The sequence below is a fragment of the Octodon degus genome, unplaced genomic scaffold, assembly GCF_000260255.1.
Source record: "Octodon degus isolate 3935 unplaced genomic scaffold, OctDeg1.0 scaffold00155, whole genome shotgun sequence".
NCBI lineage: Eukaryota > Metazoa > Chordata > Mammalia > Rodentia > Octodontidae > Octodon > Octodon degus.
Window position 1 is genome coordinate 3,589,618 of NW_004524731.1, and position 27,548 is coordinate 3,617,165.

The window sequence follows — 27,548 nt, forward strand, 5'->3', positions numbered from 1 at the left end:
TGTTGTGCCCTACCTGGAATCTGTCCTATGTGGGCAGTGCCCTGACTCACTGTGGGGTCTATGCTGGCAGATAAAGCATGCCATGAAGGATTATGCTGATGTGAGATGAAGTAAATAGGTATCCATGCTGTGTTGTTAAAAAAAAAAAAAAAAAAAAAAACAGGCATTTCCAGCGCCCTGGAAAGAAGGCTCACTGGAGGTCTGCATCCCTGGAGGAGACTGGCATTCAGCCTCTGCTACCCGCTGCAGCCCGTCTGCACAGCAGGGCACACTGCGAGCGCTGAGAAGTCCAGGCCATGTTAGGGCAGATCTCCCAGAGGCAGGACACCCACATCCCCTCTGGTGTGATGTGATCCGTACCCCTGAGCCTAACCTAAGAGGCCCCTTCTGGAGCTGGAGACCAGGTCCAGGCCTGCAAGCAGGACCCCACAGAGAACAAGTTTAAGAAACGGCAGCGTCTCTTCCCTGGGAGACCACACACAGGTGATTTGAAACACACTCTCCTGGTTAGAATGGCCGTGTCCCTGCATTATCTCGTAGCTTTGACTTCGTAGGACACTTCCAGAACTCGAATGTACAAGCACGCGGCCTGATGCTTCTCCCTGTAGGAAGCTCAGACACTGTGGAAAGAGCCTGTGCTTCGGGCATGGTGGTGCCCACCTGTGGGGCCCTCTCCCTGGCAGCTGTGGACTGGGCAGGAGCACCGTCTGCCACAAGCGATTCTAAGGACTGCAGTGGAGTCCCCTGCCCAGCCCGAGGCTGCCCTCCACCCGGTGCGTGGCACACACCTGGAATCTTGGCTTCGCAGTGCCGGCCCCCAGCGCACCGCTCCAGAGGAGAAGGCCATCTGGTGCGGGCGCGCTCAGTAAGACGATCGAGGTTGATCCCTCACTGGCGCAGCATCTTGTTCGGATGATCTCCAACCCTGTGCCCAAGTCTTGGAAAACTGAACCATAAATATGTGTGCATTTTTCCTGGAAGTAAACATCATATAAAATAAATTAGATTGGGAAACACAAGCAAGAATTTATGCTTCGGGAGCCCCAGGCACGCAGCGAGGTTCGTCGGGCCCTGCAGCGGCCGCTTCGCAAGCGCCGGAGCTGATCATCCTGCGGTCAGGGATCCTGGCTCACCCGAGCGCGGCCTCCAGGAGCAGGTGGTGAACAGGGTCTCCTGTCCCCTCTCCCGGCGGTCAGAGCACGAGGGCTGGACTCTCATTGCTTAAGCCTCACGCTCACTCCCAACTTTTTGAATTTCGCTTTTATTCAGCCTTGTGGCAGCCACTCTGATAGCGTGCACGAGCTCAGGGAGCAGGAGGAGCCTGGCGGTCCGGAGCGGAGCAGGCTGGGCGCCCAACCCCTCTGCAGCTTGCAGTCTCTCACGCCTCCTGTGCACCTTGGGTCCTCTGAGTTTTCCAGGCTCCCGTGGCGGCCTTCCTCGCCTGCTCAGGGCGCACGTCTGCGGGGCAGGCAGCGCACGCCTGTCTCGCTTCAAATAAGTCCTCCAGAAGCGGCAGCGCGCACTCCTACAGCACTCACTGGCCGCAGAAGTGAAGCAGGGCCTTCCCATCTTGGGAGGAAGCCGAGGGAGTGAAGAGCCGCTGCCCGCGCTGGGTGCCCTCTATTAGGTTGCTGCGGGGCTCGCGGTTCGCACGTCATAAATCAGTCACCAGGTTTTGGAAGCACTTTTCATCCTCTTTCCTGATTCCCAAGAAGCACTTAAGCGCTTGCCTTCATATTTTCAGGAGTAAGTTTCTATGTTGTTTCTTCTACCAAACGTGAGTCATGCCAAGAGGAGGGTTTGCTTTCCTTCTGTGTGCCCATCTAACCAAAGGAGCAAGGCCAGCCTGTGCTCACTGTCCTCCCTGGGACACTCTACCTGCTCCTCCAGAGTCCTGGGTGTTGCAAAGTGAACAGGCGAATGGGCGTGCTGTGACCCTCAGGGCAGATGCTGGACCTCCGGCACCGAGGTGCAGGTACCCAGGGCCAGGCTGCTGTCACCCAGCCGCCTGCCCCCTTGCAGCTGCAGAATCCCTGTGCATGCTGCCCATCCGGGCCACCGGGCAGGCCTAGGTGGATGTGCTCTTGACCATCCTCAGCCATCTTTACCCGGGCTACTCTTCTTTAAGCCCCATAAGGTCTTTTCCATTCTAAAACTCCCACGATTTGCTTTCTGATAGTAACAAAGACGATCCAAAATTGTGCTAATCTTCTTTCCATTACTGTGACAAAATATGTGAGCATAATAGATTTGTTTTAATACAAATATGAACATGTACCCAAATGACGTGCACTACCTCGATTTTCCCCACCACAAAAGTTCTAGTCTGTGCAAACAACCCCTCTGAAATCGTAACTCAAACCTTGCTCTCTGTCTTACTGGAAATCTCCTGTCTCAATTCCATAGTCACACTCACATTTACTTAGGAGGCTCATCTTGCTCCTGGCCTTTGAGATTTGGAAGCAGCCAGCAGGCTCCCACTGATGCAAGACTGTGGTCAGGCAGAAATGGCATGGACAGCGGCATCCGAGGGAAGCTGCTCGCTGCACAGCAGCCAGGGTCTAGAGGAGAAAGAGCCAGAGAAGATGTAGCCCTAGGCCACCACCCCACCCAGTGACTCCATCTGGCCCCCACTTCTTCCTCCCCACTCAGTAGCTCCACCTGGTCCTCCACCTAGCCCCCACCTGGCCTCCACCTGGTCCCCCGCCTGTCCCCTATCTGGCCTCCACCTGGCCTTGATACAAAGCACTGGTGAAGCTCCTGCCTGCTGTGGTGGGGGTCCTGCACCCCTTAGCTGGAGCCATCTGACTTCTCCTGCCTCTGATGCCCATTTTCCCTTTTCCAATCAAGTGAGTTTATTTATTTCACAAATTCCAGCTGCTCTGTCAAATCACTGGACACCCAGGACTACCAGAAGGAGAGGCGCATCTTAAATCCCAGGTTCAGAGGGTTGAGTCTGCAGTCAGCTGATCCAAGGCACACACATGAAGAGAGCTGATCAACACAGAGCACCTAGAACCAGAGCATGAGGGGGCGGGAGAAAGAATGAGGACTGGGGCAGGCTCCAGAGCACCGGGGACCCAACTTGGTCACCAGATGCCCCCTCCTAGGACCTAGCACATCCCTCAATCTGTGGTCCAACCTCTTTCCCAAAACAGCACTTGAACACAGGAGACTTTGGGGGTCATTTTTAGCTCAGCCACAGTAGTTCTTTCCAATGTAGGAGCACAGATCCCAGCGACGTCCATGCGAAGATGAACTGATATCTAGCCTTAGAGCTTTGGAACTTCCCCTTGAGCACCAGGACATTTCAGTAAAGCTGAAGAATAAACATATGAGAGAAGATGGGAAATTCTATTTTCTGATCAGCTAGTACAATCATAAGCACAAACACCAAAAGGACACCAGGGATTTGGAGACAGATTCATTTACATCCGCCGGCACTGATTAGGATCATTCCCAGAATATCAGGTCCCCATCTCAGGTGCTCTAGGGATTATATGAGATTTGCAAGCAGAAAGTACAAAGGCAAAAAGGTTTGTCCATTGGGTATTGGTTTATGCAGCATGCATCACAGTGACCAGCTGTTCCTAAGAGACCAGAAGCAACAGGAACTGGAAGGTAGCTGTTACCTGGGTGACAAAGCAGCTGAGATGTGCTGGCTGGCGGAGGGATCCTTCCTGCTATGTTAATGCAGCCACTCAGTGGGGGTTTGTTCAAAATGATCCCTGTGACCTGTGAGGACTTCGCAGGAGCTGCAGAGAGCCAGCCACCTCCTGTGCTGCCCGTGGTTGCCCAGAGCTGAGGCCCTCCAGCCTCGGGGGCAGAGGAGGAGGAAGCCACCTTCCAGAAGAAAGCCTGCGAGGCACAGGCCAGTCTGGCAGATCCAGTTCCCGCTCAGGCGCGCCTTGACCTCAGGCTTCTCTTTAGTCCTCCTGGGAAGGCTTACCCATACCCCTGGGGGCTTTTGAGAAGAACCGGGTCCTTGGACCTTAGAGGCTGTCATTCGGCTCTTCTCAGCCTGCACATGGGCAATAATATGCACTTGTACGATCAGTGGGAGATGCAAAGCAGTTTTAAATTATTAAATAATTGAGATGATAGTTAAATGATGTGAGGTCCGAACGAAGACAGCGCTCGCGCTGTATATTAATACATCCGTGTGCCCGTTTTGTTCCAAGGGAGCTGCTGAAAATCAGCAGTCAGAGGTCGGCATTCGAGACCCAGAAGCCACAGCCCCGCCAGCCGCACACAGGTCAGCACGGCAGAGGCCGGCGGCGCGCTCCGCTCCCTGCAGGCCGTGGCTCGGAGGCTTGAGCTGCTCCTGAGCGCTGAATCACAGCCCTTGGGACTCCCACGCACGGGAAGCTCACCCAGGAGTTCTCTTGCCAGGCCAGCACACTGAAACTGCTGTCACCATGCCCGTAATCTGTCTTATTTTTTTGTTATTTTTTTTATTGTCTGCTCACATACACTGCTTCTTTTATTTTTTATTTTTTTATTTTTTTTCCATAATTTTTTTTGTTAATTTTATTGAGAAACAAATATCAACAAGACAGCAGATTAGTAGGACAGTTTCAATAATTAATACATTGCATATTGTCTTCGAAGTGGTTACTCATAGTACAAGATGCAGACATAATATCCTGTCCCAACACTATTAGTACAGATCTTTCTATTCATAGAATTAAGAGGAAGTAGCTGTATATCTATCCTCCTTGTATATACAGATACAAAATGGTCCTTCATTTGTATCCCCCTTTTTTTTTTTTTTTTTTTTTTTGGTTTAGTTTTGTCAGAGAAGGGTATTCCATTGCCATTTAAATATTGTAGGGGCATAAATTCAGCAAAATAATCCAATATAGTCCAGTAGTCCCTAGTAGTAGTAAGTTCTTTAGAAAGAAGGTTACAGCGGAATGTTTAGCGAGTTTTGCCCAAGGCACAAAAAGAATTCAATAACTGACAATAAGTGATCGCTCTGCGCGGATTGTGCACATGGATCAGCTCCCCCATCATCACTTCCCTGTGCCTCAGGCCGCATGGAGAACCATACGTACAGCTAGATCTCCATGAAACACCTGAAGAAAGTCGTAGAGCTATTATTTTAAGCTATCTATGTCTATGCTTCCATGGAAGACGGTACTGCCCGTGGTTCTCCTGGCTGCGATGCGCATTTCCTAGGCAGTTCACTACCATGGCACGTGGGGTTCCTCTGTAAGAGGTAGACCTCAGCCTCCTATTCTTTTGAACATCCTGACATGTCAGTAACGCTGTGCTCTGAGTCAGGTCGGAAAAGCAGGCAAGACCTCTGCCTGCCTCCAAGTGGCCCCTGAGTGACTGCAGGTGGCCTGCACAGGTGTGGAGAGTCTGCAGTTTGTGGGTCACATGTGGACCCAGGTTTTGTCTTAGTCTTTGATCTCATGTGCGCTGGTTTGAGTCTTGAGTACTTAGTATATAATTATTTGGGATAATCCCCCTTCCTAATTTAGTTCATCACCTCCTTTTTCCATTTTTTCCAGTGCTTAGGAGCTGACCAGACCCTTTGACCTGAGCCCCCACCCTCTTTTACACTTATTTGGCCGCAGTGTTACCCTGCAGTACCCAGGCCAGCCGGGTTCCACTCTGTGACCTTCCTGCTTCAGCTTCCCAGAGCTCTGTGGTGATGAGCGTGCACCACCACTCAGCTAGCTGATACCCTATCTCGGTCCCACAGAGCACACATGCTCCTGAATTTGCTTTTTTCTAGAATAATGCATGCTGAGTTTGGAGTGGTCCCTGGCCTCCTTCCTCAGGGCAGGTTCCCTCTCTGGCTACCCCTGCCCTCTGACCCCAGCACCTGCGCATCCATGCTCTGAGCCCCTAAAGCCTCACCTGCTGCTACCTGTCCCACAGCTGTCTACCCGGACAGCTCTCTTTAAATGACCAAGTCCTTGAACACTTCTTGCACTCCTGGTGTAAGAGCAGATGTCCATTTTCTCCACACAGATAATCATCCTTTAGTACATTAGGAAACATCAAAGCCCGTCTCCCTTCTACTCGTGAGTCAGCTCACCTTGCAGCTGCCAACAGCGGTCCCTGACTCCACTGTCCGGGCCTGGGGCCTGCGCCCCACAGCCCGCAGCTCTGGATCACGAGGCCGCAGCCTGGGAATGCTCAATGCCTAGATCTCAGTCTCCTGGCCCTCAAGCAGCCCGCCCCCACAGTGGGAGGCAGGCCTAACAATGCCAAATGCAAACACCAGGTGCCGCGTGCCTCGACACCGTACTCGTGGGCTCTGGGTGCCTGCTAGCTTTTCCAGGCAGAAGGACTGTGAGAGGGAAGTCTTCCCATAGATTCAAGACATCAAAGCAGCCAGGAAAGCAGAAGCAAAGACACTCAAGAAAGAGGACTTCCAGAGCCACTTCCCAAATGGGCAGGAATGACAGGACAAGGGGATATTTTGGGGAAGATTCAAGGCAATGTATCTTCCACTGTAGCACATGCTTTAACATATACATACAAACCTTCACCATATTTTGTGACCATACTCATGGAATTGTAACACGGGAAGACGAGACTCTGACAAAGGAGAAATAGGACTATTCTAGGATTGCATGGAGAATTTTTAAACATTAAAATTCCAGGGAGGGAATCGGCAGCTGATCCCTGCCTGCCCACAGGGTCTGCCGGGCTTGGCTGAAGGATCTTCCCATCCCGGGCTGCCTGGTGTAGGCCGCTGGACACACAGTGACAGGTGGGGCTACCTGCACATGTGCATGCAGGTGGCCCCGCGGCTGAGGGCCCAGGCCCTGCCAGCTCTGTGGGCCCTGAGAGTGGTCACCAGCCACGGGCAGACCATGTTGCAGCTCTCTAGAGGCAAAGTGCCTGAGGTTCAAAATACAAGCAAGGAGTTGGAGTTTGCATTCAGCTTGTTTAAAGACAGCATTCTACTAGGACAACCATAACAAAAACTTAGTTCTTTAAAAAAATAAAATAAAATAAAGCATAAATTTTCTTTTTTTTTCTTTTTTTGCGGAACCGGGGATTGAACTCAGGCCCTTGCGCTTGCCAGGGAAGCGCTTATTCCACTGAGCCATCTCCCCAGCCCCAAAGCATAAATTTTCAAAGACACTTTCCTCAGTTTCTTTGGCCATTAACGTTTTTCTTTCTCAGAGGTCTGCAGAAGCTGTCTGCAGTCACAGACCCACTTGGTGGCTGAGCAATCCCCAATCTCAGGGGGATGATCCCAGCCAGCGGCAGCCTTGCTGCTCCTGTGAAGAGGAGGGACAGATCTCAGGCAGCAAGGGGAAGCCGACCCTGGCTCCTCACCTCGTCTCTTCTCAACTAAACAATCCCCGGGAAGGCCAGATAGCTCAGTGGATTAAAGCGCCTGCTTAGGCAGAGTGCAAGGGACAGGGTTTGTCCGGGGCTAGCTGGGAAGCGATTGAGACTGGGCGTGGTGGTGTGTGCCTGTAATCCCAGCACTTGGGGGGCTGTAAGCAGGAGAATCATTACAAGTCCGATCTGTGTGAGACCCTGTAGGCCCTGTGGACCCTGTACTAAATACACTAAAAATAAATAAATAAATAGATAAATAAATATAAACAATCCCCAAATTGTTTTCTTCTAATAATTCATTTGCATTTTAAAGTAACTGCTGTTCCAGCTTCACTGGTGCACACCACATGCTTCTTTGTTTAGCTTTGGTTTTGTGAGACACGGTCTCCCTGTGCAGCTCAGCCTGGCCGGCTTCCCTTCGGCCTCCAGGATGCTGGGGTAACAGGCGTGCACCCCCACGTTTAGCAACCCTGTGGTGGGATGGAGCAGCACGGGTTGCCACAGATAAGGCTGGGCTGTGTTAGCCTTCTGGGAATCTTCAGACCCCCTGGATGGTGATGCCTCCTTGGGCACCTGTGGGAGCCAGCGACTGCGCAGGTGGAGCCCACATCTGTGCCTTGGAATGCTGAGGTGGACATGTGCTGCCACCTGGGGTCACCCTTAGGAGAGAGGAGCCACAGTCTGCTCCCCTGGAGGCATCTTGGCGAGTCAGGAAGCCCCTTCTCAGGCGTCCCAGGCTGTGTACCACGCACTGTGCTGTAGCGCCTGAGTGGAAAACCATTCCACGAACACGCTACACCCTCTACCTTGGCAGACAACTAGACAGACAGATTCTTCAATTCACAAATGCATTTTCTTCCTGCTCTCTCAGATCCCGGGCCCTGAAAGCCCAAGCTGTGCCTGGTACCTCGTTTTGCTGCTGCCCCCTAGACTGGCTTCCCCACCAAGCAGGATTAAGGCACAGAATGACAAACTGATCATCCATAGCAGCCAGAGGATTTCCTGAGTGAAGGGCTTGTGGACTACTGCACACGGTGCTAGACTTCTTTATGGCAGAGTAACGCCGGCTCCGCTCTGCACTCGAGGTTTGGGGATTTGAATTCTGGTCTTCTCTAGGTTTAGATGATGCAGTTCCCATGATGTGTTAGAGACCAGCCTTGTTACACTGTGAGTGTTGGATGCTTTCAACTTCCATCTACGTGCTGATTCGCATGCTTGCCCCAGGGCTGACCTTATAATTCGCATCTGGAGTCCTCGGAGGCTCTTCCCGAGTGCTACCTGCGGCACTTTGCTTTCAAGAGAACAGGGTGGGGTCCTGAGCACACTCATCTTTATCTCCTTTTCTGTAGTTCTGTCAGTGTTCCACATGTTCCAAGGCTTTATTGTCAGGCACATATACATAGAAGATTGGTATATCCTAGTCCCAAACTCGTGCTTTATCATGAGCAGGTCATTCTCACTATCTCTGGTGAGTTGCTTTGCGTCCAATCTTTGGTTGTGGTATTAATTAGCCCACAGGCCTTTGAGATTAGTGTGAGCGGGTGTGGCTGCTCCTGTCCTGTGCTTCAATGTCCTTCCTCATAGGTGCGGCACGTCCCAATGGCAGCACTATGTTGTGCGTTCATCTGGTCTGAAGACCTCTGAGTGTTAGCGGGTGCTGAGAGCATTTACACTTCACGAAGTCTTGGTGTGCTTGTCCCTCCCATGCCGTGTAGCTGGTTGCTCTGTGTGTGCCATTCTCTTTCTCTTTCTTAGGTTTTCCTTTTGGTTAATTGATTCCTTTCCTTTGGTTAATTGACCTCCTTAGGTGAGTTGTTTGTTGCAATTTTTGACTTCATTATTTAAGCAGTTACTTTAATATTTATAGTGTATGTCTTCACCCCATCCAGCTATTTTATTATTGCTTTATTATATTATACTCATTTTTGATCAATTTATGTTGTTCTCATTGTTCATTGTATTTTTATCATTTATTTATTGCATACAGGATCTCACTATGCAGTTTAGACCCGTAGTGATCCTCCTGTCTCAGCCTCCCTGGCACTGGGATTACAGGGGTGTGCCACCACACTGGGCTGGGGTTCATGGGCAGGCATGGGATGCAGCACCAGGGATCAAACTTGGGTCCTTGTGCTTGCCAAACATGCGCTTAGACCACTGAGCTATCTCCCTAGTCCCTGCATGCTTATTTTTGTAAACTTGGTAAGTTTTGGTCTATCAAATGCCAGGTGTTGGACATGTACGTAGGCGGTTGCTGGCTATTTCTGCATCCCAAAGGCATGCTTGGGCAAGTTCCGTACTGGTTGTGTTTTGGAACTGTGTGGTCGCTCCGGTGCTGGTGAAGCTTCGGCAGGGTGTCTGCTGCTAATCTGCCACTTAGCTCTATTGTGCCCGTCGTGTCTTACACTGGGATCAACTCTGGACTATTTAGTGTGGACAGCACCAGGCTGCTCCTGGTTCCCCTTTAGTGCTGCTGAGACAAGTTATCCATTTCAGATTTGTACCTCATGCAGAGGCCAGCCAGCGATGCCCAAGTGTAAGACAACAGGGTCGTTTCACCGTTCACATACTGAAACGTGCTTCATGCTTGTGGTACTTGGATTTGTCATGGTGACAAAACATCCGCAGTAAACAACCTAAGACAGGAGAGGGTGATTTGCTCTCAAGCCGAGCTCTTGCCCATGGTAGCCTGACGGTGTGGCTTTGTCCATGGCCAGGCAGCACATGGGGGCAACGGTTGGCAAAGAGAGTGAGAGGCGGGTTCAGGCCCCAAGGGCCCTGTAAGGACCCAGCCTCTCTACACGTGTGTCCTCCGGCCCCATGGGCTAGAGACTGTAGGACTTTTCAGTAGTGACCCAGGCAGGTGACCAAGCCCCCAACACAGGGACCTGGAAGACCTGAAGATTCAAGTGACAGCGGCTGCTCCCCACCCCCACCCCTCCTCTACATGGATGGACAACTCTGCAACAGGCGCTGGTGTGCTCCTATCAGTGGCCTCAAGGGTCTCCCGGTGGCCACGGAAAGCAGCTCCGTACCCAGCCCTTAGGTTGCAGAACCATTTTCCAAGAGTTTCTCTTATGCTCACCTTGCCACGTCTGTCTTGCAGCTTTTTCCTACCGAGCAAATTCAATTGGCAACCTGGAAATAAATTTGTAAAAAGCCAGACAACAATATTGACCTTGTTTTTGTAGGAAGAACCTTTACAGTTCTCAAAACCCTGTGTGTCTCTGTATTGCAGCAAGCAAACTATATTGTGAGTGCTGGGATGGCGTGGCTTTCTAACCTTGCTTCCTCTGTGAGCGCTGCCTACATTTTCAGGAAAGACCTTTACAGAGGGCTTACAGAAACTTGGGTCCGTGGTACTCAGGCCCTGTCACCAAAGCGCACAGCTGATTTGCCACAAAAAGGCACACAAGCTATCTCGATCAGTTTGCTCAACAAAATAGGGATGATAATAATAGCACATATATATGTACACACACATATATTATAACCTACGTGTCATCTGGCACACTGTTTTGCATGTCGCCAATTGCCATAATAGAGCAGAAGATTAATTAGAATTAGTATTGATAAGGAACTTACTTATCTTTCACCTTTATATATATTTATATTCCATTTCAATTAGAGTCCGTTTTGAGGCCCAGGCTGATCCTGATATGTGTATATCTTCCTAGTTTCATGCGTTGGCAAGCTGGGGTATATCCGAATCTCTGTATATGTTGGAAATTCACTTATTATCTTAAAATCTGCATGATGTTTTAGAATTGAGAAAATAAACCAGAAGTGGGGCACTCGGAGAGCGCGCTCGCCGCCAGCCCCCGGGCCCTGGGATCAAGCACATGGAGAACGTGTCTCACACTGCGCGTCTCTCTCTCGGGCGGGAGCACAGGCTCGGTCGCTGCGTTCGACGCCTGCGACTCTGCGTGAGCCCTGGACACGCTGAGCTTCGCATGGGCGTCCCCGCCGCGCCCCAGCGTGAGCCAGGCTCCGCGCCCACCCGCTCCGCTCTTCCTCCCCTGCGCCCATAGCTCTCCAGGAAGGGTGCGCGACCCACCGGCCGTGACCACCCCTGGGGCTGCACAGGGAGGCTGGAGCAGAGGGCAGGGAGCCAGGCGTGGCACTGGCCAGCCCTTCTGCCTCTCCAATGATCCCGCTGCCTCTGCTCTCCCTGTTTTACTGCTAGTCCGTGGTGCAGCGTCCTAAGAAGATATGCCAGCTTTTAGGATCTGAAAGCCTTAGATTTACAATTTTCTGGGAAAGAGTGTGCTAAGAGTTCGCTAATCTTCTTCCCCAAAGGGTGGGAGGGGTGGCGGGCTTTCGCAGCGTACCGCCCACGGGCAAACGCACCTGCTAGGGCGGGTGCGCAGATGGCTGCTGTCTGCTGGGTGCTTGAAGTTGGATTCCCCAAAGCCCAGAAGCCGCAGGAAAGGCAGGGTGCAAAGGAAGGGCCCGCAGAAGCCCTGGGGAGCGAGTTCCTGAGCCAGAGCAGCTAAGGAAACCCCAGGACTGGACCATGCTGCTAAAGGCCGCAGCTCCTCCATGAACTTTAGACTTCCTTTTGCTGCTTTTGTCCACGGCGTACAGAATGTTAATGCTGTATTTTCTTGTTTCCTGTTTTCACTTTTCCTTTGTGGAAAGCGATTTGATGTGACATTTGTCTAATCGTTTGAGCCGCTAGGTTAAAGTTGATGTGATAGCCCAGGGAAGTCACTGGGTTGTGAGCATATGTACCTACCAGAGCAAAAGTGGGAGAGCGGGAATTTCCACCAGTGTAATCAGGGTGACAGCCCAGCCAGAGCGGACGTGGGAGGGCGGGAACTTCCACCAATCCACGGGCGACAGCCATGTGTGATGTGCTAGGTGTGAGCTTGCATTTGTGGGCTGGGTGGACCGCTGTCTTGAGAGGCAGTCCTGGACCCAGGCTGCCCTCAGGGGGAGTCCTTTTCAGTGTGCCAAATGTCTTCCCCGAGAGCAGAATTCCCAAGGCCTAAGCCAGATGTCTGTTCTTGTAGCGTCTCCAGGAAGGCGGGAACGCTGCTTAGGAAGGATTAAAGAGAACTGAGGGTAGAGTTCAAGCCAACTCAGCAAGTCCTTACTAGGTACTCAGTGTGTCCCCTCCCCCTGGGAGACACTGGGGCATTTGGCACCTTCAAGGGAACTGGATGAAGAAATTAGTGACATGGGCAGAAATGACCATTTTTTTGAAATTAATTTGAAACTGCTTGACTTGAATTTCTTTCTCATCCACCAGTTTGCTCTGTTGGGAATTGATAGATACCTGAACCCTCATCCCAGCTTCAGGACTGAGGATTTTTAATTTCAACTATTTTAATTTTTTTCTGTTTTTTAGGGAAGTGTCTACAGGGTGTTCAGGGTCTCACTACTAGATCACACTTGTAGTGATCCGCCTGTTTACAGCCTCCCAAGAGCTGGGATTACAGGTGCACACCACCATGCCCACCCTCAATCTGTTCCATGGAACTATTATAATCTCTATTTTACAACTTTATAAACCATTAATTTGTGAAATTACTGATGGCTTTGTAACATGAGCATTTTGGTGTTCTGTTTTTTTGTAGCAGGAATTAAATTTTCTAATTTGACTTCAGTTATAGCTGTGTGCATTTGACATTATTCATACTGAAATAAAAAAAAATAAGGGCTGGCCAAATAGCTCAGCAGATTAAAGCACCTGCAAGCAGGTGCAGGGGCTGGGGGCTCAATCCCTGGACCTGCTGTGGCAGCCCCGCCCCCAGGGCACACTGAGACAGCATTTGAGACTGGGTGTGGTGGCGCACGCCTGTAATCCCAGCACTTGGGAGGCTATAAATAGGCAGATCACTATCACTCTGATCTAGTACTGAGACCCTGAACACCCTGTAGACCCTTCCCTAAAATACAGAAAATAAATAAATAAGTAAAACAGTTGCAATTAAAAATCCTCAATCCTGAAGCTGGGGATTTAGCTCAATGGCACAGTGCTTGCTTAGCAAGCATAAAGTCCTGGGTTTAAGTCCCCCTACAAAAGAAAAATCCCTCAATCCCTAGATGTCAAGGCTGTAACTTTGGGCCACCAACCTGTGCTCTTAAAAGGTAGTTCTCACGCACTCTAAGTTATCTGACTTTAATCCGTTTATGGCAAAGATCTTTTGAAATTTTCTGCTTGGAATGCATATGTGCTACCTAGAAAAGTTCAAAGACCGTGAATTTGACGAGAACACACTATTATGTTCCACTGTTGTGGGAGTGCCTCATGTGGATCACTCACTGCACACTGAAGGGCGAGCAATGCTTGCACTCACTTTACGACTCTAATGCCCACCGACACATGTGGCCAGTTATGGGAGTACATTGATTGTTACCGTGTATTTTGTCCGATTGCTCTTGAAAAATATGCTGTTTCTCTCTTCCCACTGGCTGTGCGCTGTGTGAATCTTGGTCGTGATGTACCTAGGAGATTACGGGGTGGTACCACATTAACAGTCACTTTTGCCACTCAGTTGAGCAAACAAGTTTTTGGCAGGTGCTTGCTAAGAGCTAGTGAAGACCCCAGGCCCTGGTGGCCCCAGGTGACCTGGGCGCCTCCCCAGTCCACCTGAAGCCTCTATGAGAAAGACAGCACATAGTTCAAGGAGGATCAAAGAGGATTAATTTAGCATTTAAGTAAGTAGGAGAGATGGGCGGCAGGACCTAGAGAAGTGTCCTCAGCGACTCGCAGCACAGACTCACGGCAGGCTGGAGTGCGCAGGCGCTCCCAGACCTGCCCCGCCTCCCTTAGCCTCACACCTCCCTGCACATAAATGCCAAGGAGGAGACGCTTTTGGTAGATGGTGGCTAAGGGGGGTGAAGAGGAGACCTGACTCTCTCCTCCTCTCCTGCCACGTGCATCCCTTGAACGCCGCCTCTTGCCTTTCACAGACTTGGAGTGAGATCTGCTTATTTTTAAATTCTACTATAATTAGGTGTCAAAAAGTTAAGGTGGGAACATCCTCGGCAGACAGAATGAAAGCAGGAAGTGAGGTAATCTACAAGCCCCGGAGTTGGCCACCTGTGGCCCGGAAGGATGGAGTTGGCCACCTGTGGCCCGGAAGGATGGAGTTGGCTACCTGTGGCCCAGAAGGATGGAGATGTCTTGCAGGGGAATCCCTAACCTGGGAAAGGGCAGTCACTTAGGGCGCAGTGACGTTCAAGGGGTGCCTGGCCTGGGACAGCCACGCTCTCCATCCATACTTTTTAACACTCTCTACTTGTGGCACTGACATTCATTTTTCTCATTAAAGTTTCAGTCTTGTTGCTAATTTTCAATAAAAAAATATTTTTTATGTCTCAGTCTTAAGGGTTCGGTTCTGTCCACCATCTTCAGCCCTGGGTGCTTAGAGAGGTTTCTTCTCACGGCCTACTTCAGGAGACACTTGGATTCATTCATAATTTTGCCACAAAAATGTATGTCAGTACACTCCTACACCTCCAGGGAAAGCAGTGGCACCGGGAAGTGTCTTATTTCTTCTGGCTGTACTTCTATTTAGGTGCAGCAAATGGGCGGAGGGCAGCGGGCTGCAGAGCGCATCCGCAGGCCCTGGCGGAGGACGGCGGGCTGTGGTGCGTGTCCACGGGCCCCGGCGCCTCGTGGTCTGACATCTATTTCTGTGGCACCATAGATTAGTGCTACGTGGGTGTTTCTGGGCAATAGGTAATTACACTGTCTGTGTTGGAGTTAATTTAAAAATACTTTCTTGCTGTTTGCAGCAGCAAAATGGATTAAAATGCAGTAAAACTAAATTCAATCTTCTGAATGAGCCATTTCAATTTTTCCATTAATGCCAGTGATTCCTTTCACAGTGCTTTTTTTTTTTAAGATTTATTTTTCATTTATTTATTTATTTATTTATTTATTTATTTGGTAAAGGGCCTTACTATGCAGCTCAGATTCACAGTGATTCTCCTGTGTCAGCCTCCCCAGCTCTGGGATTACAGGCGTGCGCCATCAGGCCTGGTTTCGGTGACCACCTCAGGGTGCCTGTGTTCTGGGGCAGGCACAGCATGCAGTACCGGGGATTGAACCCGGGCCCCTAAGTATGCCAGGCAGGTGCTTGGATGGCCAAGCTATTTCCCCAACCCCCTTTCACAATTCTTGGCAGTTTTAAAAATATCTGATCAACTTATATGGATAACTCTTATCCCTAGAGTCACAATTTATGTGTTCTATAGTGATTATGTACCTGATAGTAAAAAGAGTTACTAATAACTAGTGAAAAGAAGAATGACTTTCAGTTAAACGAGGGAATAAGAGCATGTGGCAGTTCTCTCTGCATGCCCCACACATTCCTTGAACCACAGTGTCCTCCAGGCCACCATGTGGTTCTAAAGGACGAGAGTGGCACCACCATCCAAGCATGGTGGCTGAGTCACACTCCCCTGTACATGACCAGACTCCCTCACCCGTCCACCGACGAACCCTTTGCACACTGTGGCAGTGAGGACCGCAGTGCCACACCTGCCTCCCTGCACACTCAGTCGCATGCACGCCCAGGGCAGCGCTGGCCGACCACACGGGAGTTCTGTCCTGCTGTCCTGCGGAGCCTCCAAATTGATTTGACAGTGTCTGTGCTACTACACACAGATATGGCAGAGGAAGAGACTTCTTTCTCCTTGTAGACTGTCAGCATCTGCTACTCTGGAAGCAGCTGGAGCATTGGGTTATTTCCATTCTGCTTAAAAATGGATAAATTCGTCTTCTGATCCTGTTCTGTGGCCAAAGAGTTGTGTCAGGTTGTTTAGGTCTCAGTGCAGTTGAGTTAGAGAACATCGTTAAGGAGAAGAGTAAGGGGGTTGGGAAGGAGCCCCATCGAGGCCGGTTTGGGGCTGCACATGACTGCAGTGAGGGAATCGCTGATAAACTCAGTTAAAGCCTATTGAATCAGATCCTGTGAGTGTGCAAAGCCTACGCCTGGATTATGAGTGTGGCGCATTTTTTCCAACAGCAATAGATTAATGAATGAGATAGTTCAGTTCATTTCTGAATGCAAATTTCATCTACCGGATATTGTTTGAGCATTGATTGGTGGTGTGGAAGGGGCACTGCGCAAGTCCCAGAGGCCTGGGAGTGAACTGGAAGTGAGGTGCGTGTGTGTGCCTGTGTGTGTGTGTGTGCGTGCATGCATGGGTGCATGCGTGCGTGCGTGCGTGTGTGTGTGTGTGTGTGTGTGTGTGTTTCTGCTCAGTTCTTCAGCTCTGCACCCTGCTGTTGTGTCTGACTGCTCCTTACATTGGTATGTTTAGCACACCACTGCAAGAGTCACCTAGGAGTCAAGACCCCTGAATCTAAGCAGGAATCAGTTCTTCTCTTTTAGCAAAATGCATTTATTCACACAGTTAAAAAAGGTTACAAAAGTATTATAGTGAAGATATTCTAGAACTTGACAATATTTTCTGTTCATATCTTAGGCACAGTTTAACAGTTTATCAATGCCAGACATTGGATAATTTTATTAGTTCAAAAGTGATACCTATTTTGTGATATAAATGGCTCTTAAAAGAAATTCAATTTTTTTTCTTTTCTCTTTTTAACAGTTTTACCTAGCCACACATGTGGGAATCCTGGGGAAATACTGAAAGGAGTTCTCCACGGAACCAGATTCAACATAGGAGACAAGATCCGGTACAGCTGCCTCTCGGGCTACGTGCTGGAAGGGCATGCCATCCTGACATGCATCGTCAGCCCCGGCAACGGCGCGACCTGGGACTTCCCAGCTCCTCTCTGCAGAGGTATGTTCCAGGGGTGAGGGTGTGACCGCGGCTCTGGTGGGCAATTTCCAGGTAGAAGAAAAAAGGACGTCCTGAGCTGGGCCCTCAGATGCCAGCTCCCTGGGTTTCCAAAATACCGAGATGTGTTTGGGAAGAAGCCATTGTCATAGTTCACTAACAAGTGACTCGTTCTTATATACCCAAAATATCTCAAACTTTTCTTCTTTCCACTTCTCAAACTTCACACAGTTCTGCCACAGTGTTTCAGGACTTTGTGCATGGATATGTCATGGATCTACAGGTTCTTGCTCGAAATGCTTCCTTCTCAAAAATTAAGAACTTCCCGCTGTAATTGAATTTTATCTTTAAGGATGCTTGCAGCACAAGGGCGTTTGCAGTGGGTGGGGTGACCCGAGGTGAGCGCACGGTTCCCACTGCTCGTTTCTGTGACTGTACAGGCTGGGCTTTCTTTTTCCTCCATCTTGGCAATGTTGGGAATTTCTTATAAAATCATTTTTATTTTCTTCAATCTTTATGGAAGTGTATTTTGAGCCTTACATTTTGACTGTCCTAAGAAATATTCACCTTGTGGCTTCCCAAAATGTATCTGACATTTACTGGGGCCTCAGTGAAACGCCAGAATGTGCTGAGCTCTGCGGTTGCGTGAAGCCGATTCTCCCAACCAGTGCCACAGTGAGTGTGGTCACCTCCCAGTAAACAGATGTCGGCCTCCCAGCAGTGACAAGAGGTGGCGTGCAAAGGGCTCAGCCGCAAGCTGCAGCCTGGCCTTGAATCCGTGCGCGACCTCGAGTCTGCATCCCTACGTAGCGCTGCACGCACACCTCAGCATGTCTTTGCTGAATATGTGCTACTTCATGAATACTCACCCGTTCTTAGTGTGATGCTTTCCTGAGACCTCTGTGAGGCTGACCGTCCTCCAAGTGCCACACTGGTGCTCCGGACTACCACAGTCACAGGATGCATGGCACCCCCGCTGCACCTCACCCGTGGGTGGGTCGCTAGTCACACAAGTGGCATGACTTAGGTCCTGCATGGAAATGCTGGGTGCTCCATAGGCTGTCCCCAGCCTGCAGAGGGAAGAGTAGGGGGGTAGAGTATGCAGAAAGTGGCCTTGAGCCCAACAGAAGTCCTGGGGGTATGTTGCAAATCCCTGGTCCTCTCCCGGGGCTGCTCCTTTCCTTCCGCCACTCCTAACGTGTTCATTTCCCTCTCAGTGTCCTTTGCCTTCATGACTATCTGACTTGGTGTTGTCAGGGCCACCATGGCCTGCACATCCAGCCTCCCACCAGCTCTGGCCCCAGTCCTCGAGAGCGGCAGCCAAGGCCCTGGCCCTGGTTTTGCTCTGCTTACCTGCACCCCCACTCCTCATCTCCCCCAGTTCTCACGCTCGCCCTTTGCATCCAGACCTGCTCCGAGCTCCTAAGTGAGCTAGGTCTAAGCTCAGCCCTCACCCTGCCTTCCCCCAGTCCTTCTCCCTGAGGCCAGAGCACCGTGGCATACCTGCCCTGAGCTATCTACCTTGGTGCCACAGCAAAAAATCACAGTGTGTGAGACACGGTTAATGCTGTGCTCTGTGACCCCTGGCCCCAGCTAAAGGGCCCGTCGCCTCCGGAGTGTCCCCGCATCCCAGAAGCCCAGCTTTGCACAGTGCAGGGCCGGCTGGACTTAGAAGCACAGGCTCCTCCTCTGGGCCTGCCCTCGGTCTCAGGCCCATGGGTCGGGCCACCCACGCCCTGGAGTGAAGCCCACGCAGGCTGCCAGCAGGTGTGCTGGTCCCTGTGTTGCCCTGGAGTGCATCAACCCTGATCCCACCTGGACTTCTGTCCTGCAGCACCTTCTCCTCCTTACTCACAGAAAACTTGCCAATTTGTGAAATCTAAACTTTGGGCCAGATTTATAATTATTCAAGTAAAAGTTTTATTGACTGTGGAATTTCTTAAAACCCACCAATTTTTAGAGAATAAAATAATAATAAAAACACCATGAGAAATGATGCAGAACTTCAATAAAAAAAAACATAATAGGAATTTAACGAGGGTTATTGTATTGTTTATCATTGTCTTCAGGTTCCTTGTTTAGATTATCAGCTATAAACATGCAAAATTTGTCTGAAAAAAAAAGAATGAAAATTTAACCACTAACTTTCCTTTCAATAGACAAGCAAAAATCAGCAATACGATCATCCAAGATAGTCTGTGTATATACATACATTTTTCTCTCTTTCTTTCTTTTCTCCTTTGCCTTATCCCATTTGTTCCTATCCCTTGAACAGCATCTTTCACCTTCGTTATAGCTTTCAAATTTTATTTACTCATTCAATTTTTACACTAAGGAGGCAATATCATGTTTACACATGTGGGTCTGAGTTAGTTCACTTATGAATGCAGTCTGGAGGGATATCCACTTATATATAAAGGCCTCAAGGTTACCTGTATTTAAGGCTGAGGAATACTCCATCGTATAATAATACCATCTCTTTTTTATCCATTCCTTGGTTGACCGGCATGTGGGCTGTATCCCAGATTAGGCCATGACAACTTGTGCTGCTATAAACATGGGTACACATACATTGCTGAGGTCTGAGGTTTTTCAGTTCTTCTAGAAAAATACCCAGGAGGGGAAGAGCTGGGCTGAATGGACCTCTAATCTTAGGTTTTGAGGAATGTCCACACCAGTTTCCACAGTGGTCACCCCAGTGTATATGCCTACTAAGAGTAGGGAATGTTCCTCTTATCCCTAAATCCCCTCCAGCATTTGTTATTGATTGACTTCTTGAGAATAGCCATTCCTTCTGGGGTGAGATGGAATCTCACTGTTATTTTAATTTGCATTTCACAAATGACCAATGGTGTTGAAATTTTTTCATATACTTATTTTCTATTTCTACTTCTTCATCTGAGAAGTATGCATCTGTATGCATCTCAGTTGCCCATTTCTTAATTGGGACTTTGACTTACGGGGGACCTCACTTTTCAAAAATTGTTTATATGCTCTAGATGGAAGTCCCTTGTCTGAGGGGAAGTCAACTGAAACTTTGTACCAATTTGCGCATTTTCATTTTACTTTGTTGATTTCTTTTGATGTGCAAGAACTTCTCAGTAAGATAGATCCCAGTTGTTCATTCTTAGAAGCATTCCCTGGGCAGTTTGGTTTTTATTCATAAACTCTGTGCCTACCCCTATATCTTCAAGATTTCTAGCACCTTTTTTTAAGTATAATTGGTATTTCTGTTTTAATATTTAAATCTATCCTCCATGTCATAGAGATAAACATGGGTCTAATTTTAGTCCTTGGCATGTGAAACACCAGTTTTCCAGAACCATTTAGTGAAAGAGGTTACTGTTCTTCCAGTGAAAATGTTTGACTCTTGTCAAAGATAAAGTGTCTAAGTGTGTTTGTAATTGCATCTGCATATTCTAATCTATTCCATTGATCCTCAGGTCTGTTTTATTTTTCCAAGTACCATGCTGATTTTATCATAGTAGCTTTGTAGTATGATTTCAAGTTAGAAATTATGATGCTTCCTGGCTTTGCTTTGTTGTCCAAAATTGCTTTTCATATTCTAGGTCTCTTCTGGTTCCAGGTGAATTTCAGAATGCTTTGTCTAGCTCTATGAAGTATTCTAATGGTATCTTGATCAGGATTTCATTAAATCTGTATAACAATTTTGGAAGTATGGGCATTTCCAGCATGTTGGTTCTTCCTATCCACGAGCAAGGAATATCTTTCCATTTTTTGATATGTTCTTTGAACTCCTTTTTCAGAATACTGAAATTTAAAACATACGGATCTTATACTATCTTCACTAGTTTGATCCCTAAGTATTTCAGTATTTTTAGATGCTATTGTGAAGGATGTGGTTTCCCTAATTTCTCTTTCAGTGAGATTGTTGTTTGTGTACAAGAATGTTACGTTTGTGTGCTGACATTTATGTAGCTACACAGCTGAATTTGGTTTTTAAGTCTGCAACAATTTAGTGAAGTTTTTAGAGTTCTCTCTGCAGAGTATCATGTCGTCCACAGGTAATGGTAACTTAACGTCTTCTTTTCCAATTATTCTCCCCCTTGTCTAATTACTATCGCTAATATTTCCAGAACTATATTGAATAGGAGTGATGACAGTGGGCGTCCTTGTCTTGTTCCTCATTTCAAAGTTAAACCTTCCATTTACTTGTCCATTCAAGATGTTGTTGGCTGTTGGTTTGCCATAGATGGTTTTTGTCAGATTAAGATAGTGACCATTTATTTCAATTTTCTATAGGGTTTTTTATGATGAGTGAATGTTGGACTTTGTCAAAAGATTTTTCTACATCCATTGAAATGACTATGAGACATTTTTGTCTTTGGCTTTGTTGATGTGGAGTATCACATTTGTTGATTTGTACGTATTGATTTGTACAGGCTTCCATTTATGGGATGGTCCTACTGGGTCGTGATGTGTAATCTTGATGACTTGCTGTACTGTGTTTGCTAGTATTTTATTGAGGATTTTTTGCATCTATGTTCATTGGTGGGATTGGACTGTAGTTCTCTTTTTTGGTTTGTTCCTTCTCTAGTTTTGCTATCAAGGTAAACCTTGTATCCTGTAATGTGTTTGAGAGAATTGTTTCCCTTTCCATTTCATTGTAGAATTTGAGAAGAATTGGCATTAAATCTTCTCTGAATTTCTTGTAGAATTCATCTATGAATCCATTAGGACCTGATCTTTTCTTTGTTGGTAAGTTTTGATTACATTTTCAATATCATTAACTGATATTGGATTATTTAGAATTTTTATGTTTTCTTGATTCAGCTTTGGTAACTTGTATATATCTAGAATTCTGTCCATTTCTTCTGTGTTTTCCATCCTGTAAGAGTAAAGATTTTTGAAGGCAGTTTGTTTATTTGGGCTCATTTTTATTTTCCTGATATATGAATTTAGTGCCATAATTTTCACCATTAGGACTGCTTTCCTTTGTCCTACAGGTTCCAATAAGTTATATCTACATTTTTGTTTTATTGTAAATATTGTTTAATTTTTTTTTCTTTAGTTTCATCTGTAGTCCATTGATTGTTCATGAAGGTATTATTTAATTTTCATGTGTTTATGGAGTTTTTGCGATTTCTTTTGTCAAAATTTCTAATTTCATTGAACTACGATCAGAGACTACATGTGGGACAATTTTAATTCACTGCATTAATTTGACCATGCACTATATGCTTGCATATAGCTTATTTTGCAAAAGGTCCCATGTGCACCTAAGAAGAATGTGGATTCTGATGTTTGGTGGAACACTTCGTAAAGGTGTGCTGAGTCCAACAAGCTTGGTTTACTTTTGTTATTTCTTTGCTGACTTTTGCTTACTTAATCTACCTCTCTGTTTCAATGGTGCGTTAAAGTTCCGCACTACAATTGTATTATTGCCCATGAGATTTTTCATGTCTGTTAAAACTTATTGCAGTGTGAGAGGGAGCACCAGGAGCCTTCTGGATCCTCACTCCAGCCAGCACCCAGTCCAGGCATGTGTGTGGGACTTCCTCCAGCAGACAGGCCTGGTGTGGGGCCGGGGAGATGGCTCAGTAGAATAAGCGCTTGCCTGGCAAGTGCAAGGGCATAGTTCAATCCCTGGTTCCACGTAAATAAATAGATAAATAAATAAATAAATAAATAAAGACAGGCCTGATGTGGAACCCTGCAGCAGAACTCCCTGAAGAGAAGCTAGAGGCAAGACCCACCCAGCTGATCCAGGAGCAGAACATCCTTCCAGAGTGGCACAGCGGGTTCACCTCCAGGGGCTGCAGCAGGCAGAGTGGAGCACAGCAGCCAGGCCCCAGCCACACCCACCTGGATGAGTCTGCACTTGGTAGATCTGGACCTGGTGCTCAGGTAATAACTGCAGCAAAGACCTATATCAAAGGTCAGAAGACAGTGCTATGCAAAATGGCAGAGAGGAGGAGTAAGATGCATTCTCAGGCCCCGAGCCCACCCAGAACAAATGCAGGAGACAACAGCACAGAAGAAACTGGAAGTCACACACCTGAAATCTCTGAAATAATAGCACTGGAAGGAAAGAAACAACTGTAGAAAAGTATAGAGGAAATCAGATCAGAAATAATTTCTGAAGTAAAAAAAGAAATGATAGCTATAATAAAAGAACTATTAAGTGCTCTTCTAAAGAAGATAGTGATAGGGGCCGGGGAGATGGCTCAGTAGAATAAGCACTTGCCTGGCAAGCACAAGGGCCTGAGTTCAATCCCCAGTTCCGGAAAAAAAAAAAAAAAAAGAACACACTAGCAAGGAAAAAATGGAGAATAGAAAAATGGTGGAATCCTTGAATGAGTAATATAAGAACAAATTAGAAGCAGATTCATAGTGCTATACAGGAAATTAAAGCCTCAATCATGAGCTATCAAAACTGTTTGAACAGAAGTGAAAATAGGCTTTCAGACCTTGAAGATTCTGGTGGAATTAGTGAAAAGGTAAGAAAAGATCTCTTAAAAACAACTAGGATGTAGGGAAAATAATTCAACATCTGCAAAATGATGCAAGATGAACAATGTGAGACTAATAGGCATCAATGAGGAGGAGTCAATACAAATGATATGAAATGAATATGAGCAGAAGTAATAGTAGAAAACTTCCCAAATACGGGGCATCAATCTGACATCCAGGTAACTGAAGCATATAGAATGCCAAATAATATCAACCCAATTAAAAACACACCCAAACATGTAATAATCAAGATCCCAGAAATTCAGCACGGGAACAGTACACTAACAGCTGCTAGAGAAAAGAATCAGATCACATTTAAAGGGAAACCCATCAGAATAATGGCAGATTTCTCTTCACAAACTTCAGGTCAAGAAGAGTATGAAGTGAAGTACTACAAGTCTTGCAAGAAACGAAATTCCAACCCAGACTGATATACCCTACAAAATTCTCTTTCAAGTTTAATGGAGAAGTGAAATACTTCCATGACAAAGAACAACTAAAGGATTTTATGATGACAAAGCCAACTCTACACAGACTACTAGAAGATATTCTAGGGAAGGATCAAAATGATCACAGCTCCATGAAGGATATTGGAAAGAACCCACCAAATAGGACAAGCAATTAGACACAAGAGGAAAAAGAGATATACAACAGCAGGTAAATAACATGTCAAACGTAAGTCATTACATCTCAATTATAACCATCAATATAAATGGACTCAAGTCGCCAAATAGAAGAAATAGAATGATAATCCACTGGCAGAGTGGATTAGGAAGCAAAATCCAACAATATGCTATATAAGAATTCATCTATCAGTTGATTGGGTTATCTTCAGTTTGGTCCAACTGGTAATTTCTTTTTCTTTTCTCTTTTTCTTTTTTTTTGTATTTTAGGGAAGGGTCTACAGGGTGTTCAGGGTCCCACCACTAGATCAGACTTGTAGTGATCTGTCTGATTGCAGCCTTCCAAGATCTGGGATTATAGGTGTGCACCAACATACCCAGTCTCAATTGCCATCTCAGTGCACCCCAGGGGTGGGGGGTCAGCACGGCAGGCCCGGGGATCAAACCCCTGGCCCCTGCGCCTGCCTGCAGGTGCTTTAATCCACTGAGTTATTTGGCTAGTCCTCAGCTGGTAATTTCAATGGTTCCATGATTTGTGCCTCAGGAACACAATTGTTTTCATGGATCATAAGTAACCCTTTGTCCTGGCTGTATGGCTTATTGACTTAGAAATAAATTTTCTCCAAGATTAGAATTCAGTGTAGTTGATGCTAAAGTCCTTATCAATTTGAATATGGGGAAATTAGGGAAACCATGCACTAAAAAAGGAAAAGGTATTTTATACTATACATCGTAGTTTTGGAAAATGTCTATAAAATACTTATTCTTAAGTTCTGTAATTATTTTAAAGATAAAATTTTTTAAATCACATTCCCATTGATAAATGGTAAATTATCTTCTAATTCTAGAGAATTATGAAAGAAAACTAAGAAATCTCATTGATAAATATCACTTTTTTGTTATATTCTAGATATTTCTTTAAAATAGATATTTAATTGATAAATCTTCATTTTGCCTCTGATCTGCTGCTTGATTTGATTTTTTTTCTTTTCTATGTAGTAATGTTTAGGTTTGGATTTTGGTTATGTAGCTTTTACTGTTTTCAATGTGAAAACTGTGCTCTTGTATTTATCATTTTTTTGTTTTCAGCACTGCTGTGGTCTGAAATTTCACACTTGATATTTGTTAAGTCCTAAAATGCTATGAGTAGGTTTCAGACTACTGTTCTTGATCCTTCATTTTGTTTTTTAATTCAGTGAGACTTTTTTGATGTGTGTATATATGACACACACGACAATCTTTTTTATTTTTATTTTTTTGTATTTTTTAGGGAAGGGTCTGCAGGGTGTTCAGACTTGTAGCGATCCACCTGTTTGCAGCCTCCCAAGAGCTGGGATTACAGGCTCGCGCCACCACACCCTGTCTCAACTGCCATCTCAGCATGCCCAGGGGCGGGGCCGGCACAGCAGGCCCAGGGATGGAACCCCCAGCCCATGCACCTGCTTGTAGGTGCTTTAATGCAGGCAATCTTTACTGCTCTCTATGTCATCAATTGTATGAAAGTTGTGAACATGATATATTTTTATTTTATATAAAACAAATAAAAAATAAAACAAAATGTATCTCCTGGAGTTGGATGCTCCTACATTTGGCACATACCTCTTCATGACTGCCACCTCCTCCTCTTGCAGCTTTCCCCCAGCAAGTATGCTGGGACCCTCTTTATCTTTTTTGATCATTCTTGGGGTTTGTCCATGAAATTTGTCTCCTTGTTATTCTGTCCTTTAATTTAGGTGCTAATGATTTTTTTCTCACAAATGTGTAGCTTTCTAAGAGATGAAATACACCTGTGAGAGCTGTGGATCAGTGTTCCCGTGTTCTCCCTGCGTGAAAACGCCCTAATTCATATGCGCCTCATCTAGTAGAACCTTTTTTTTTAGCAATTGCTCTGCTAGTCAAGGGGGTTTCTTTTTATTCTTTCATGGCAAGTCTTTTGCTAACTTGCAGTTATGTGTCTGATAAAGTCAGGGTTGATTTTACAATTAGACATTTATCTTTTCTATCACCAACTATTTCTTCAATTAAAACCATATGCAGATACTTTCATCATATTATAGATTAGCATACTTCTATTAGCATTTTGCTTTTCATAATACCAATAATAAGATTTCATAAGGCATTAAATAAAATCATTTGAAAGATGCAGTTTTTTATTGATTTGGATAACTGGATCACAAAGAAAAATCAATGCTCTGATCCTCATAAATGTGCAGATGTAGCATCTCTAGGAGAGATGCAAATGAATTTCAGCACTGCGGGCTGACGTAGTTCTAAGAAATAAAATGAGCATAGTCTTCGCTTCCCAAGAGTTGCAGTAACCGAGTTCTAGGACTTCTGGCAGCACCGCTCCTGAACAGTGACGTCACAGCAGCAGCCCCCTCCGCGCACTTGATGTTTGTCTGTGTCACAGAGCTTCATTTGTCATTTTCACCAGCAGAGGAACCCCTAGGGTGTGTGCGTGCGTGTGTGTGTGTGTGTGTGTGTGTGTGTGTGTGTTTCTAGTACAGAGAAGAGTCCCATTGGTTCTTCTTCGCTTGCTTGATTGAAGCCTTCTGGGTGACAGCCTGCTGATCCTGGTGACACACTCACGCTGTGTTCAGCCAGTGCTGTGCACCTTACACAAGCACGCATGCCGTGGGCTTGGTCGGCATGCAGGGGCGCAGCCAGCGGCACTGTTGGCCTTGAGACTTCCCTCGTGCAGAAGACCTGCGCTGAGTGGCCTGTTCCTCAGGGGTGAGATCGCATTCAGGCGTTTCTCCAGGAGGAGCATCCCCGCGTTCTTCCTCGTTATCCTGACCTCCTCCTCCTCCTCCTCCTTCTTCTTCTCCTTCTCCTTCTCCTTCTTTTATGGCTCAGCATGGCCCTGGGCACTGCTGGTCCTTCAAAGGATGTGTTTTTCCAGGTGACCATGTGGGGGTCACAATAGCCTGCAGGGACAATGGCAGGAAGGAGAAGACATCAGAGCCAGGGAGTGAAGGGTGCTGTTGCTCATGATATCTGCTTATTCATTTATAATGCATTTGGTTGTTACAGGGCCTCACTATGCAGCTCAGCTATCCTCCTGTTTCCAGCCTCCCCAGCTCAGGGATTACAGGCGTGCACCACTATGTCTGGATTCTGTGGCAGGCTCAGTATGCCCAGGGGTGGGGCTGGCGTGGCATGTGGTGCTGAGGGTTGAAGGTCGGCCCCTGCACTGGCCTAAGTAGGTGCTTCAATCTGCTGAGCTATCTCACTAGCTCTGCCCATGATTTAAATAGCTTACTATTCAGATTTATTTTTCCCTACTTAATTATTAAATCCTAATATTAAGAACTGGCATGTAGAGTAACATCATTCTTTTCAGTTTTTGAGCAATGGGAGGAAACACAG

At 46.9% G+C, this 27,548-nt stretch overlaps 1 protein-coding gene across 1 annotated transcript in view; it reads left to right on the top strand.

Moving 5' to 3' along the window:
• Csmd1 (CUB and Sushi multiple domains 1) overlaps positions 1–27,548 on the top strand; it is a 1,642,653-nt gene that overhangs the window by 824,661 nt on the left and 790,444 nt on the right. The window contains exon 4 of the mRNA XM_012517218.2: positions 16,891–17,085. Coding sequence (XP_012372672.2) covers positions 16,891–17,085 — 195 coding nt within the window. The remainder of the gene's footprint in view (positions 1–16,890; positions 17,086–27,548) is intronic.